General features: G+C 42.2%; 3 protein-coding genes across 9 annotated transcripts in view; 2 read left to right on the top strand and 1 right to left on the bottom strand.

Moving 5' to 3' along the window:
* Positions 1–9,149, top strand: part of IPP (intracisternal A particle-promoted polypeptide) — a 58,846-nt gene extending 49,697 nt beyond the window's left edge. The window contains exons 9-10 of one of the 3 annotated variants that reach the window (XM_055347674.2): positions 2,147–2,267; positions 7,811–7,908. In XM_055347674.2, coding sequence (XP_055203649.2) covers positions 2,147–2,267; positions 7,811–7,908 — 219 coding nt within the window. Of the gene's footprint in view, positions 1–2,146; positions 5,280–7,810 lie in introns of those variants that run through there. The other 2 variants (XM_055347644.2, XM_055347666.2) reach the window with 2 other exon arrangements.
* Positions 7,890–14,398, bottom strand: TMEM69 (transmembrane protein 69). Of its 5 annotated transcripts, none has more exons than XM_055347766.2 (3): positions 14,206–14,284; positions 11,348–11,484; positions 7,890–9,243 (listed from the first exon to the last, which is right to left on the bottom strand). In XM_055347766.2, exons 2-3 carry the CDS (start codon positions 11,387–11,389, stop codon positions 8,542–8,544), a joined length of 744 nt encoding a protein of 247 aa, XP_055203741.1. In that variant the 5' UTR covers positions 11,390–11,484; positions 14,206–14,284; the 3' UTR covers positions 7,890–8,541. The 5 variants fall into 5 exon arrangements, with proteins under 5 accessions (XP_055203741.1, XP_055203733.1, XP_055203737.1 ...); XM_055347758.2 differs by having other exon boundaries at positions 14,184–14,284; XM_055347762.2 differs by having other exon boundaries at positions 14,178–14,264.
* GPBP1L1 (GC-rich promoter binding protein 1 like 1) overlaps positions 14,309–14,917 on the top strand; it is a 61,228-nt gene continuing 60,619 nt past the window's right edge. The window contains exon 1 of the mRNA XM_055347734.2: positions 14,309–14,526. The gene's annotated coding sequence lies outside the window, so the exon portion shown is untranslated. The remainder of the gene's footprint in view (positions 14,527–14,917) is intronic.

Consider the following 14,917-nt stretch of genomic DNA (forward strand, 5'->3'; position numbering starts at 1 on the left):
GTGTTCTTAGAGTTTTTTTTTTTTTGAGGTAACATGGGATAAAGAGCAAATTATATTAGATGAGAACATGTCAATTAAATGAAAAATAAAGTAATAAAAATTTAAAAATTAAACTGTAGTTCTAATACACTGGTAGAAATGAAAGAAGAACAATATAGGATGAGCCCTAAGGTCCCTTTGTTATTGTCAAGGGGCATTTTGTGGGAGAGCAAAGCGTCTCCCTAATTATAAACATAACCTAAATTATCCTAACTTATCTTAACCAGAAATGGATCTTCTTGAGAATGTATTTATATTTTAAAATGTAAGTATTTTTTCAGTTGTGTCAGTTTTGTGATGTGCTCTGTAATTTCAGATGATCAAATAGTTTTCAAATTTAATCTAGTCCTTCACTTTCAAAGAATTGTCCCTGGTTTAGTATTTCATAATCTTATTTAAGTTCACATCAGCAAACATACACTAACTGTTTATAATGTGATGGCACTATCCTAGTACCTATGTGGGTACTGGGATGAGAAGCTCAAGTCCCTGTCCTCAAAAATTTACTTTCTAGCATTGATGAATAATCAGTCTTCACTATTTATGATTAAAAAAACTTTGTTCATCATATGCTTTATTTAAAGATTGATAATCTGTTCTCCCATTACCTGGCCACTTGCTCTTTGCTCTCCTAATTACTTCTTAGGACCTTTAGTAGCTTTCTTGTTTTCTGAGTATGGACGTTTTCCCTCAAGTAAGACACTACTAGTCGCTGGGCGCGGTGGCTCACGCCTGTAATCCCAGCACTTTGGGAGGCCGAGGCGGGTGGATCACTTGAGGTCAGGAGTTCGAGACCAGCCTGGCCAACACGGTGAAACTGTTTCTACCAAAAATACTAAAAATTAGCCAGGCGTGGTGGCGGGTTCCTGTAATCCCAGCTACTCAGGGGGCTGAGGCAGAAGAATCGCTTGAACCTGGGAGACAGAGGTTGCAGTGAGCCAAGATCACACCATTGCACTCCAGCCTGGGCAACAAGAGCGAGACTCTGTCTCAAAAAAAAACAAAAAAAAAAAGTAAGACACTACTAGTCATTTTGGCTATAGCAGCACATTGAAATTTCTTCAGGGAACAATGTATAACAGGAGTTAGCAAACTTTTTGTGTAAAAGGCCAGATAGTAAATATTTTTGGCCTGTGGGCAATACACAATATCCTTTTTTGATATATGCTTTGTCTTTTTTTAAAAAATATCTTTTAATATGGGAAAATCATTGTTTGTTCTCAGGCTATACCAAAGTAGACTATAGTTCCCAACCCCTGGTTAGCCCACCTTTTTGAAAATATGTTCTGCAGATTACTAACTCCACTGGATGCTCCTTGTAAAAAGGATTCCATGGTCAAATAAATTTGTCAGGTGTTCCATGCTGTGTCATTCTCTTGGACATTTTTAAGACCCGTTAAAATACTAAAGGCTTTTAAAAAATCCTTTGGTTTATAAGCTTCTTTCTCCTTGGAGCTTTGTGGTTCTTTTGTTTTTATTTGCTTATTTTTGAGTGTATTACCTACTTGTATTCCATAGACTTTGTTTCTTAGAATGTTGTCCTGTGTATGAATTCTAGGTCATTTCCTGATCATGTTTTATAATCAGACCTTTTAAAAAATTATATTCCTCTAACTTTACTTTGTCCATGCCCACTTCAAGTTTATTTTAAAATATTCTGGGCCGGGTGCTGTGGCTTACACCTGTAATCCTAGCACTTTGGGAGGCTGAGGTGGGACAATCACTTCAGTTTAGGAGTTTAAGACCAGCCTGGACAACATGGTGAAATTCCATCTCTACAATAGAAAAATTAGCTAGGTGTGGTGGTGTACACCTGTAGTCCTACCTACTCAGGAGGCTGAGGCAAGAGGAGCTCTTGAGTCTGGGAGGTTGAGGCTGCATTGAGCTGAGATTGTGCTGTGCATTCCAGCCTGGGTGACAGAGCGAGACCCTGTCTCCAAGGAAAAAACAAAGCAAAAAAAAGAAAAAAAAATCTGTATGCTTACCTGACTAGATAGTTTTACATTTAAACATGTAAAAAGAACTGGAATATCGAATTTCTCAGTGGATTTCTTTACTATCATTTCATAACACTGCTAACATATTTTTTTTTTTATCTCTTAACCAGGAAAAGTGGGTTGAAGTTGCCTCAATGAAAGTGCCTAGAGCAGGCATGTGTGTTGTGGCAGTCAATGGTCTTCTGTATGTTTCTGGAGGTCGATCTTCCAGCCATGATTTTTTGGCTCCGGGTACCTTGGACTCAGTTGAAGTTTATAACCCTCATTCAGATACATGGACAGAAATTGGTAACATGATCACCAGTCGTTGTGAAGGGGGCGTTGCTGTGCTATGAAATATAAAGCATAACAGAGCACAAGGAACATTTTGAAAATGCAGGACCTGACCTTTTGCAAAGCAAACATAGATTTGGTGATAAGACCCTCTGATTCTATGAGTTTTCCATGTATTTGGTAGATAAATGACTAACGAGGCTGGGCACAGTGGCCTCATGCCTATAATCCCAGCACTTTGGAAGGCTGAGGCAGAAGGATCACTTGAGCCCAGGAATTTGAGGTTGTAGTAAGCTACGATCATGCCACTGCACTCCACTCTGGGCAACAGAATGAGATCCTGTCTCTTAAAGAAAAAAAATAAACTCAAGAATGATTTTTCTAAAAATATGAGTGAGAATGGATATGGAATATATCCCAATTAATAAAGAGCTCACACAGATTTGCCAGGTTTACTAATAATAGGAACGCCATTTATGCTGTAGAATTCTCCAGTTTAAATGTAGACAACTCCTATTTTACAAATTTGTAGAAATTATTTACTAGAAGCTTCCTGGCAAATAGTCCCTTTAGCTACTACTCCAGTGCAGTATAAATTGTAACATAAAACTTTATGTGATATAGGAATAGTGTCAATGACACCGTTTAAAGACCTCTATATTCACAATTATATCCAGAGCATAATTTTCCATGGCCATAGTTTGAGCCACAGAGAAAGCCAATGAAATAGATTCCTACTTTTATTTAATGCCAAGAGTTTTCACTAGCCCCAAACTTTTTATTGGCAGCAGATATCCTAGGAGGGGTGTTTGGGAAATATCTAGCTATTTTAATAGATAGATACCTTTTTGCTTGATGATAAGTTTTTGCTTGCTCATATTTTTTGTCTTGATCCTGAGAATGCAAGTAAGGAATTAATAGGAGGTTCTTAGTGACCAGATGTTGTAATGGGCTATACAGTCCAGCAGGCAGTATGCACCTAGAAATTTCTCCCTTTTTTAGGCTGGGCATTGTGGCTCACACCTGTAATCCCAGCACTTTGAGAGGCCGAGGTGAGACGGGAAGATGGCTTGAACTCAGGAGTTCGAGACTAGCCTGGGCAACATGACGAGACTCCGTCTCTACCAAAAAAAATATAAAAATTAGCCGGACGTTGTGGCTTGTACCTGTGGTCCCATCTGCTTGGGAGGCTGAGGTTGCAGGATCACTTGAGCCCAGGAGGTCAAGGCTGCAGTGAGCCAAGATTGTGCCACTGCACACCGGCCTGGGTGACAGCATGAGAACCTGTCTCCAAAAAAAAGAACAAAAAGAAAAAAAAATTTCTTCCTTTTTTGCTAGATTGTTGTGACCAAAATTATCTGTTTGGCTTTAGGAAGAGGGAATTTTATTAGATTATCAAGCTTTGTAAAATTTATTTGTACTTGGGCAAACCTAAGTAAGAGCATACTGCAAAGCTACTGCTTGGATGTAGAGGGCTAAATTGTAGGTACTTCTGAAACTTTTTATAGATACTGACTCATAAGTGTAATTTGAAAGTACCCCTTGACCCAAACAAAACTGCTTCTCAAAACTTCTCATTTTCTCCCTGAGAAGCATTCTAAAGAATTGTTCTCTGTTCATTTCTAAGAGATTTACTGGATGTATGATGGGGTTACTTTTAAGTTATTTCTACTGGCCAGTTGGAGCAATATATATTAAAGGTCCGGCATACAGTAAAAAAATTTTTTTTTTGAGATGGAATTTTGCTCTTGTTGCCCAGGCTGGAGTGCAAAGGCGTGATCTCGGCTCACTGCAACCTCCGCCTCCCGGATTCAAGCGATTCTCCTGCCTCAGCCTCCCAAGTAGCTGGGATTACAGGCGCCCACCACCATGCCTAGCTAATTTTTTTGTACGGGGTTTCACCATGTTGGTCAGGCTGGTCTTGAACTCCTGACCTCAGATGATCCACCTGCCTTGGCCTCCCAAAGTGCTGGGATTACAGGCATGGGCCAGCGTGCCTGGCTGCATACAGTAAAATTTAACTAGTTGACTTAAGGATTTGATGTCCCGTTTCTTCTTTTTTTTTTTTTTTTTTTTAGATGGAGTCTTGCCCTGTCACTCAGACTGGAGTGCAATGGTGCGATCTCAGCTCACTGCAACCTCTGCCTCCCTGGTTCAAACGATTCTTCCGCCTCAGCCTCCCGAGTAACTGGGATTACAGATGTGAGCCACCATGCCCGGCTAATTTTTTGTATCTTTAGTAGAGACGGAGTTTCACTATGTTGGCCAGGCTGGTGTTGAACTCCTGACCTTGTGATCTGCCCACCTTGGCCTCCCAAAGTGCTGGGACTATAGGTGTGAGCCACCGCGCTCTGCCGATTTCCCATTTCTTTGCTAAGGTCCTTCAGTATATTACTATAAGCATCATCAACTTATTTAGATAGAAAACTTTTAATTGCATTAATGAATCAGGTAGCACTCATATCCAAATTATTTGGTTTAGGCTGGGCACCGTGGCTTATGCCTGTAATCCTAGCACTTTGGGAGACTGAGGTGGGCAGATCACTTGAGGTCAGGAGTTCAAGACCAGTCTTGCCAACATGGTGAAACCCCGTCTCTACTAAAAATACAAAAAATTGGCAGCAGGTGGTGGTACATGCCTGTAATCCCAGCTGCTGAGGAGGCTGAGGCAGGAGAATCACTTGAATCCAGGTTGTAGTGAGCTGAGATCATACCACTCACTGTGTTCTAGCCTGGGCCATAGAGCAAGACTTTGTCTCAAAAAAAAAAAAAAACAAAAAATATTTGGTTTAGTCTACAACTATCCCTTCCTTATAACTTAACCATATGCATTTATTAGGAAAAGTTTATGTAATGCAGACAGGAAGCTCTATGTTCCCTTCTCTGGGGCATCCTGAACGTCTGAAGGGTCACAGATGTCTGTGTAGAGATCTGTAAGATGTCAAAGAATAAAGATAATTTATAGACTAAGCTCTAACTCATGTGCCTTTACTATTTCTAGTTACAGAGAATCTGTATTCTGATTCAAAACAGATTTACAAAATACTTCTACAACTAATTTCTCATTATTGTCTAGTAGCAACTGAAAATGACACTTTGAAGAGGTGTGCTTTGCACAGCTGTGGCAGAAATGTAATGTCAAGGCAGTCAGTGTTTTAACAGGTCCTGAAGATCCCTGAAAATAGGTGACTGTAAATATGCTTATTATTCCTAGGTAATGACAAGATTGGTTTTTTGTTTTTGTTTTTGTTTTGAGATGGAGTTTCGCTCTTGTTGCCCAGACTGGAGTGCAATAGCATGATCTTGGCTCACCGCAACCTTTGCCTCCCGGGTTCAAGTGATTCTCCCGCCTCAGTCTCCTGAGTAGCTGGGATTGCAGGCATGAACCACGAGGCCCAGCTAATTTTGTATTTTTCGTAGAGATGGGGTTTCTCCATCTTGGTCACGCTGGTCTCGAACTCCCGACCTCAGGTGATCTGCCTGCCTTGGCCTTCCAAAGTGCTGGGATTACAGGCATGAGCCACCTCGCCAGGCTAACAAGATTGTTTTTAAAAGAATGTACTAATAAAGTATCTAGTTTTTTTGTTTCTTTGTATTACTTTATCAGTGGCATTCTGGGTTACCAAACTGTAGTAGGATTGCACAAGTTTTTTAGTTGGTTTTGTTTTAACTTTAAGGACTTGCACATTTCATTTTACATTTAATTCTGTTTTTTGAGAAATGATTAAAGTGATCTACCTCCAAAATGTTTAACAATCCGATATGCTTCTAAGTATCCTGCCAATGTACTTAATCAAATGTACTTAAAAATCAGTTTTCTTAAAGAAGCATACACTGTAATTCACCTGGAAAAATAGCATTTTTAAGTAAAATTAGGCAATTAGCCTAAAAATATGATTTGCCTCTATTCTGGAAAATAATTCATTTAATTCAGATTATGGAAAAGTCTTAAATTTGTATAGCATTCATGCAATTTAATAACAAAGAAGTGAGTTTCCTTATCAAAATAATCTGAGTAGAATCAGATTGAGACTGAGTGGAAACATCATCTCTAAAAAATATACAGGCCGGGCACGGTGGCTCATGTCTGTAATCCCAGAATTTTGGGAGGCCAAGGTGGGTGGGTCACCTGAAGTTGGGAGTTTCAGACCAGCCTGACCAACATGGAGAAACCCCGTCTCTACTAAAAATACAAAATTAGCTGGGCATGGTGGCGCATGCCTGTAATCCCAGGTACTCGGGAGGCTGAGGCAGGACAATTGCTTCAACACGGGAGGCGGAAGTTGCGGTGAGCCGAGATAGCGCCATTGCACTCCAGCCTGGGCAACAAGAGTGAAACTCCATCTGAAAAAAAAAAAAAAAATTCCAGGTTATACTATATCCTGACCTATATTCTTAGACCATTTTTAATGTTTTTCCTTTTTGGTGAGACTAGGAATTTCAGAAAACTAGGTTTTCTGTTAATTCTTTTTTTCTCCACCTTAAGTAGAGTGATTAGAGACTACGTTTTCAAGTGAAAATCTAAGGTGTTGCTTTTGCTGTTTTAAGAAAGCTTCTGCACTGGGTGCAGTGGCTCACGCCTGCAGTCGTAACACTTTGGGAGCCTAGGCAGGAAGATTGCTTGAGCTCAGTTCAAGACCAGCCTGGGCAACATAGGGAGACCCTGTCTCTACAAAAAATTAAAAAATTAGCTTGGCATAGTGGTGCACAACTGTAGTCCCAGCTACTCAGGAGGCAGAGGTGGGAGAATTGCTTGAGCCCAGGAGGTCGAGGCTGCAGTGAGCCATGACCACACCACTACACTCCGGCCTGAGCGACAGAGTGAGACCCTGCGTTTAAACAAAACAAAAACAAAAACACACCAAAGCTAAAAGCTTCTCTGTGATTTAAAAGATGTAGAACTAGACCAGCCTGTCCAACATGGTGAAATGCCACCTCTACTAAAAATACACACCAAAAAATTAGTTGGGCATGGTGGCACGTGCCTATAATCCCAGCTACTCTAGAGATGCTGAGGCAGGAGAATCACTTGAACTCGGGAGGTGGAGGTTGCGGTGAGCCAAGATCGTGCCACTGCACTCCAGCCTAGGCAACAGAATGAAACTCCATCTCAAAAAAAAAAGATGTAGAACTAGATAGGCCTGCTCATTAGAGTATCAAGATGGCTCCAGCTTGACTTTTCTTTCCTAATTTATATGTACTAGTGGCTTTATTTTAAATAGTTTCCTTTGAAAATAATCATTTTGACCAGCTATTATGTGTTTGGTGGTAAGGGACAAGTTGTTATCTGTACCATGGCAAATATCCTACTAAAAACTGGAAAACATGTCCGACTTACCTTTGAACGTGGCTTTCCCTCATGACACTGCTCCCTACTGACTTTAGAACCATAGATCCTTTTAGCTCATATAATTGGGTTATACCATGTGAAATAAGCTTGGACATGCCTTTCCCAGTGGTAACTCCTGTGAAAACTCAATGGAACTACCTTTTCTTTTCAGATACTCACAGATACGAGGTTTTCCGCTTGAAGTGGGAGAATATGTGCATTCTTTTCAATGATCACAAGACTCTAACAAAGGGGATTTTTAATCTTTAATTTTCAAGATGGTTAAAATATTGAAATGTTTAAGTGGATAACTATATTATTCATAAAATGACTGAGTGAAAACTAATATACTATGAGATGAAAAGTACTTGTCAGGGATTTTCAAGCTTTTGCTCAAGTAATTACCATGAAATAACAATTTCTAGAAATGAAGAACAATCTGTGAAGAATAAATTACCATTGGTGTGGGGAAAAAAAGCCAAACAGAAGTAGAAAAACGTGTAGCTGGCATACAAATGTTATCTACAGTGTATTTATATATATATATTTTTAAAACTTTTAACTAAAAAGTAAACTTTAATGTCGAAAATGCAAACTTGGGGAAGACAGAAAAGATCACACACAAGGCTGTCACTTCACACTTGGAAGGTTGCACAGCGGCCAGGCAGAGGCGCTCCTCACACTTCCCAGATGGTCAGGCGATCAGGCAGAGGTGCTCCTCACTTCCCAGAGGGGGCGGCAGGCAGGCAGAGGCGCTCCTCACTTCCCAGACGGGGCGGCGGCCAGGCAGAGGTGCTCCTCACTTCCCAGAGGGGGCGGCGGGCAGGCAGAGGCGCTCCTCACTTCCCAGACGGGGTGGCGGCCGGGCAGAGGTGCTCCTCACTTCCCAGACTTTTGTATTTTTTATACTTGACCAGGTCTCTTATGTCCTTTTTCTGGAAAACTACTTTTAACTACTAAAGTGATTATAAATGAAAAAGTGGCCAATAAAGTGACTACTATCCTCAGGGCTTTAAACCAGTTGGGAAAATGTGGTAAGAGGAAAAGTTCAAGGTGGAATGCTACTCCCATACCCATTATTACTGTGACTATGGCTTCACTAAGTCTTTCAGAAATAAGGAAGGCAAACCATGAAAAGAAAAGAGGAGCTGTACTGCTAGCTAAATTAAGGTAGTCTGGTTTGGCTGGACTACCTTCTGGTAGAGCAAAACCCCATCTGATCCCACCCAAGAAAGATAGGAAACTGGCTCCATAAGCCATCTGAGTAAAAGCTAATATGGGAATATAAGTTTTTGTCATCAGCATGACCAGTGGTGGAGCAATGAAGGGGATTAGTCCTGCCAGAGTTACATATAATGCTGGCTTTGGGCTGTCAGTTAGGTAAGTGATGGTGCTTGGGGGCCTGGCTAGAAGTGCTTGCTTCTGCTTCTTTTTAAAGCTGCAGGGGGATGTATGATAGCACTGTGTCTTGCTCATATACGCTGGAAATGATGAGGAAAGCCAAGGCCTTGGACATGGGGAAAAGTTCTGCTGGAGAGACATCTTGAGAGAAAGTATATCTGTTCTGCTGGTTCTTAGTCCCACTGGGAAAGAGTACTTCAGTATCTACAAAGAAAATAGAACCAAAAGACAAAATTAAAAATATATATATGTGTCATCAGATTTTAGTCAATCCCAGTATGAAATAATTGGGATTGTTTGAAAGGAGCAAACAAAAAAGATCTGCTTTCCATTACCACATCAAATTATACAGAAAGGATGAACTAATAACTCTGAAGTGATATTATTGCTGGTAAGAGTATTAAATGGCTATACAATGTACAGAAGAAACCACTGAACACAAACTAGTGATCTATTTCAACCTACCACTTAATCTTATTCCATGAGAAAAATATCTGAAAGAGGAGCAGGTAAAGACTAGATCTTCAGAATTTGGCCTTCTAAACTGCCTCTTTTATTGATAAATAGCAAAAGCAGCAGCACTAATTACCGTGGGAATGCTGTTTTTATATGGAGAAAATAAATCTACCTTCCAACTTAGTTTTATAAACACCACATACTTTTCACAGTTCCACACCTTTGTGTATGCTCTGCCTAGAATTCTAGCTCTTACTACTTTCCTATCTAGGAAACTTACCTCAACATTCAACATTCAACTTAAAGCTTTCCTTTACCCTTCTACGGTCTGATTTAATGCTCCTATAGTAAGTACCCTGTGCACACTTCCATCATAATTCTTCTCACAGTGAATTAAAATTGTGTGTTTACTTGTCTTTGTCTCAGTAGACTTGAGAGCCAGGACCGTATTTTTTTCCTTGCCTTAAAATCCCCAGGGCCTTTCATTGTACACGGGCAAAGTAATAACCCTTTCCTGCTGATTCTGTGTTTTAGTGACCAGACTTCAACTAAAAAGTGTTGCATTAAAGAAAAAATTGAAGTTATTGAAGAATCTCAGTGATTACTCAAACATGCTAGGAATGGTTCCATCTTGGAACCATTTCCCTGTTTCCATATTTACTGCTCTTCCCTCAGTTACCTATTTCTGATCCCCTGCCATTTATAAGTCCAATCCTACATCTTGACACTACCTATTGCCCTTCCCTGCTTTATAGTTCTCCACAGCATTTACCACTTGATGTATTAATTTTTATTTTTATCTTTTTGAGACTGAGTTTTGCTCTATCACCCAGGCTGGAGTGCAGTGGTACAATCTCTGCTCACTGCAACCTCTGCCTCCCAGGTTCAAGCGATTCTCTGCCTCAGCCTCCCGAGTAGCTGGGATTACAGGCGTCCGCCACCATGCCCGGCTAATTTTTGTATTTTTAGTAGAGACAGGGTTTCACCATGTTGTCCAGGCTGGTCTCGAACTCCTGACCTCAAGTGATCTGCCCGCCTTGGCATCCCAAAGTTTTGGGATTACAGGAGTGAGTGACCGTGCCTGGCCTTATTTTTTTAAATTTTTACTTTTTGAGATGAAGTATTCCTCTGTCACCCAAGCCAGAGTGCAGTGGCATAATCTCGGCTCACTGCAACCTTTGCTTCCTGGGTTCAAGTGATTCTTCTGCCTCAGCCCCCCAGGTAGCTGGGACTACAGGCGCCTACCACCATGCTGAGCTAATTTTTGTATTTTTCAGTGGAGACAAAGGTTTTACCATGTTGGCCAGGCAGGTACTGAACTCCTGACCTCAAGTGATCCACCTGCCTAAATTCCCAAAGTGCTGGGATTTCAGCCGTAAGCCACGGCACCTAGCCAATTTTTTTTTTTTTTTTTTTTTTTTAAACATTGTCTTGCTGTGTCACCCAGGCTGCAGTGCAGTGGCATGATCTCAGCTCACTGCAGCCTCAACCTCCTGGGCTAAAGCGATCCTCCTCCCTCAGCCTCCCAGGTAGCTGGGGCTATAGGCGTGTGACCCCATGCCCAGCTAATTTTTTGTATAGATGGGGTTTTGCCATGTGCCCAGACTGGTCTTGAACTCCTTGAGCTCAAGTGATCCCACCCACCTCGGCCTGCCAAATTGCTGGGACTACAGGCGTGAGCCACTGCACCCAGCCTGATATAATAAACATTTTACTTACTTGTATTTTACTTAACTCTTCCCTCCATCACCTGAATACACGAGGGTAAGGATTTTTGTCTTTTTCACTGCTACTGACCTAGCCCAAGGAATATTTGGCAAATAGTGCTCAAATATCTGCTGAACAAACCAACCTTTGAAGATGCTTGAGAAAACTTCTGGATGAAGCGAAGCATACTGGCCCCTATTGAAAGTCTTGTTCAGGAAGATGCCAGGCAGTTCTGATTAACGTGTTACAGCTAAGCAGAGGCACTGAATCAGGGGCATGTTTCTGTGTATAACACAAGGTGTCACTTAATTTTCCTCATTTTATACATTAATTTTTAAATAGTAGTAATTCATGAATATAACACTTTCCTTTGAAAAGAATCATTAATGTTTTCAAACTGTCGGTAACACAGTAACAAAATAGATCCTTTTAGTACCTGAACTGTTCTTTTAGCTTTGGCTGTCTAGTGTAATAGAAAGAGTAATGCACATAGAGATTTTACAGATACTTCCACCATTTCCTAGCTGTGTGACACTGGGCAAATTGCTCGAGTACCGGTTTTCTCATCTTTAAAATGAAGGGTCTTCTAAGTGGTGTTTTTGTGAAATTTAAAAAAAAAACAAAACCAAACTGGAAGGTCATAGCTTCTGTTTCCTTTTTTCCTCCTATTTTGGGGCTTAAGAGTTCACAACTCAAAATAACGATAGTACCAACCAATATAATTTAGGTTTTTTAATTTGTTTGTTTGTTTTGAGACAAGAGTCTTGCTGTGTCGCCCAGGCTGGAGTGCAGTGGCGCGATCTTGGCTCACTGCATCATCTGCCTACCGGGTTCAAGCGATTCTTGTGCCTCAGCCTCCCAAGTAGCTGGGATTACAGGCTCCTGCCACCATGTCTGGCCAATTTTTGTATTTTCAGGAGAGATGGGGTTTTGCCATGTTGGCCAGGCTGGTCCTGAACTCCTGACCTCAGGTGATCCAACTGCCTAGGCCTCCCAAAGTGTTGGGATTACAGGCATGAGCCACCGCGCCCGGTGAGCATTAACTCATTTAATGCTCAAAATAACCTCATTAACTTAGTACTGAGAGAGAATAGCCTGTTGGAATGCAGACTTTGGTGTCAAACTTGGTTGGAATCCTGGCTCCACTACTTATTAGCTGTGTGTCTTTGAACAAATTATTTAATCTTGTTATGGTGCAGTTCATTCACCTTTGAAATATGGGTACTAATTCATAGGGTTGATGTAACTTTTTTTTTTTTTTTTGGATACAGGGTCTCGCTCTGTCACCCAATCTGGAGTGCAGTGGCGTGATCTCCGCTGTCTGCAGCCTTGACCTCCCAGGATCGAGGGATCTTACCACCTCAGCCCTCTAAGGAGCTGGGACTACAGGCCACGCCACCATGCCCAGCCAATTTTTTGAGACGGAGTCTTGCTCTGTCGCCCAGGGTGGAGTGCAGTGGTGCCATCTCAGCTCACTGCAAGCTTCACCTCCCAGGTTCATGCCATTCTCCTGCCTCAGCCTCCTGAGTAGCTGGGACTACAGGCATATGCCACCACACCCAGCTCATTTTTTGTATTTTTAGGAGAGACGGAGTTTCACCATGTTCGGATGGTCTCGATCTCCTGACCTCGTGATCCGCCTGCTTCGGCCTCCCAAAGTGCTGGGATTACAGGCATTAGGCACCGTGCCTGGCCCCAGTTTTTGTATTTTTTGTATAGAAGGGGTTTTGCCATATTGCTCAGGCTGGTTTTGAACTCCTGAGCTCAAACAATCCACCTGCCTCGGCCTCCCAAAGTGCTGGGATTACAGGTGTGTGCCACTTAGCCTGATGTAACACTTAATAAGTTACTACATGTAAATAGCTGAGAACCGTCCCTGACACAAAGCACTTTACACAGGAGGGACTGATTAAAAACTCTAATGTAAGCAGCCAGTAAAAACAGGTGAATGATAATATGGATCTAGATCTGACAATTTCATTCTTAACCAAGAGAATGGGATGTCTAAAAAAACCTACAGTTGCTGCTTAATTTTAAAAAATCGATTGGGCAGGGCGCAGTGACTCGCTCCTGTAAGCCCAGCAGTTTGGGAGGCCAAGGTGGGTGGATCACGAGGTCAGGAGTTCGAGACCAGCCTGGCCAACGTAGTGAACCTCCCCCCGGTCTCTACTAAAAATACAAAAAATTAGCTGGGCGTGGTGGCAGGCGCCTGTAATCCCAGCTACTGGGGAGGCTGAGGCAGGAGAATTGCTTGAACCTGGGAGGCGGAGGTTGCAGTGAGCCGAGATCGCGCCATTGCACTCCAGCCCACGCGACAGTGCGAAGCTCCGTCTCAAAAAAAAAAAAAAAAAAATCGATTGAACTAATTTATTGATCACAGATCTTAGGGCTGGGTCAAGAAATCCTGTATACCAGTTAATGTCTTCATGCTATACTTAAGGAAGCAAGTAGGGAGGTAAGTAATCCTGGGCCTCCGAGTAGAATTTAGATCACACCCACACCCACCCACCTGAGCCCCAGACCAAAATGCCCGCAGAGCGTACCCATCACTTTTGTTCAAAATCACTTTCTTCGTAAGGACTTTCCAGACCACTCCATTTAAAATCTCAACCATCCCCCCATCTTTGGAAACTCCCTTTCCTCTGTGGCACGTGCTTTCCAACTAGTGGGTATTAAAAAGTGATAACCTAAAAAGTCCAGGGACGGCAGGTGATGCGGGATTAAGGACTGAGACTCAAAGCTTAATCCTCCTAATATAAATGAAAAAGCTCAATATTCCCATTGCCCTGGTGGGAAGACTGCAAACTGCCAGCTTCAAACTGACCTCTGAGAAAGGAAGGCGGGGTTTAGACGCCAGTGTCTTCGGGAAACCCTGCCCGAGAGTGCCCGCGTCTCCAATTTACTACCAACCCTTGGTGCCCTCCCATCCCAGCGTCGCAAATTTACTACCAACCCTTGGTGCCTTCCATCCCAACCTGCACCTGTGGCGACTTTGAGACTTGCCAGCGTTGCACGTAGAGAAGGAAAACAACCGCAACAACCCAGGTCCACTGGAAAGGCACTTCCGGCAAGTGGACTCAGAGAGGCCCCTACTTCCTGAGGGCTGAAAAAAAATGAGTCCGGGTAGGGACTTGACCTGCGCTAACTGGTTCCTAGGCCCGGCTTTCTGTTTGGGGGCCATTCTTAATTTCTAGTTGAATCCAGATGTTGAACGGTCCTTGAAGTTCTATTCCAGGGCTCCCAGGCAGCAGAATCTGCCCACAGAGTTCGGGAAAGTAGAGTGCAAGTACTGAAACAATCTCAGAATTATGGTGGTGAAGGAAGGTAAGAGACAGGATTTTAGGCCCAGTGTGACCTGAATTGCTTGCCATCTGTGGAACTTATGTTTTACTTTGCAAAACAGGGTTTATAAGGCCTATGGGGACACATCTCACTCTGCATTAGGACCCTTTACTATCATTTAGAGGGGGAAAAAAGCCCAGTTCTTACATCCATTTTCTTTGCTAGGACCTATAAACTTCATTAAGGGTTAAAGAGCACAAGAGCAGGATTTTCACTTCCATGAAAGGTGTTGTGATAAGGGCCCTAGGCTTGGGGGTGGTTCGGAAAGTCAGATCATTTCTCCTACTGCCCTCGGCTTTATTTCTCGGCTATGTGACCTTGGGCAAGTCCCTTCTCTTATCTAGACTTGTTTCACAGGAAATGGCACCAGGCA

The sequence above is a fragment of the Gorilla gorilla genome, chromosome 1 (genome assembly GCF_029281585.2).
Source record: "Gorilla gorilla gorilla isolate KB3781 chromosome 1, NHGRI_mGorGor1-v2.1_pri, whole genome shotgun sequence".
Taxonomy (NCBI): domain Eukaryota; kingdom Metazoa; phylum Chordata; class Mammalia; order Primates; family Hominidae; genus Gorilla; species Gorilla gorilla.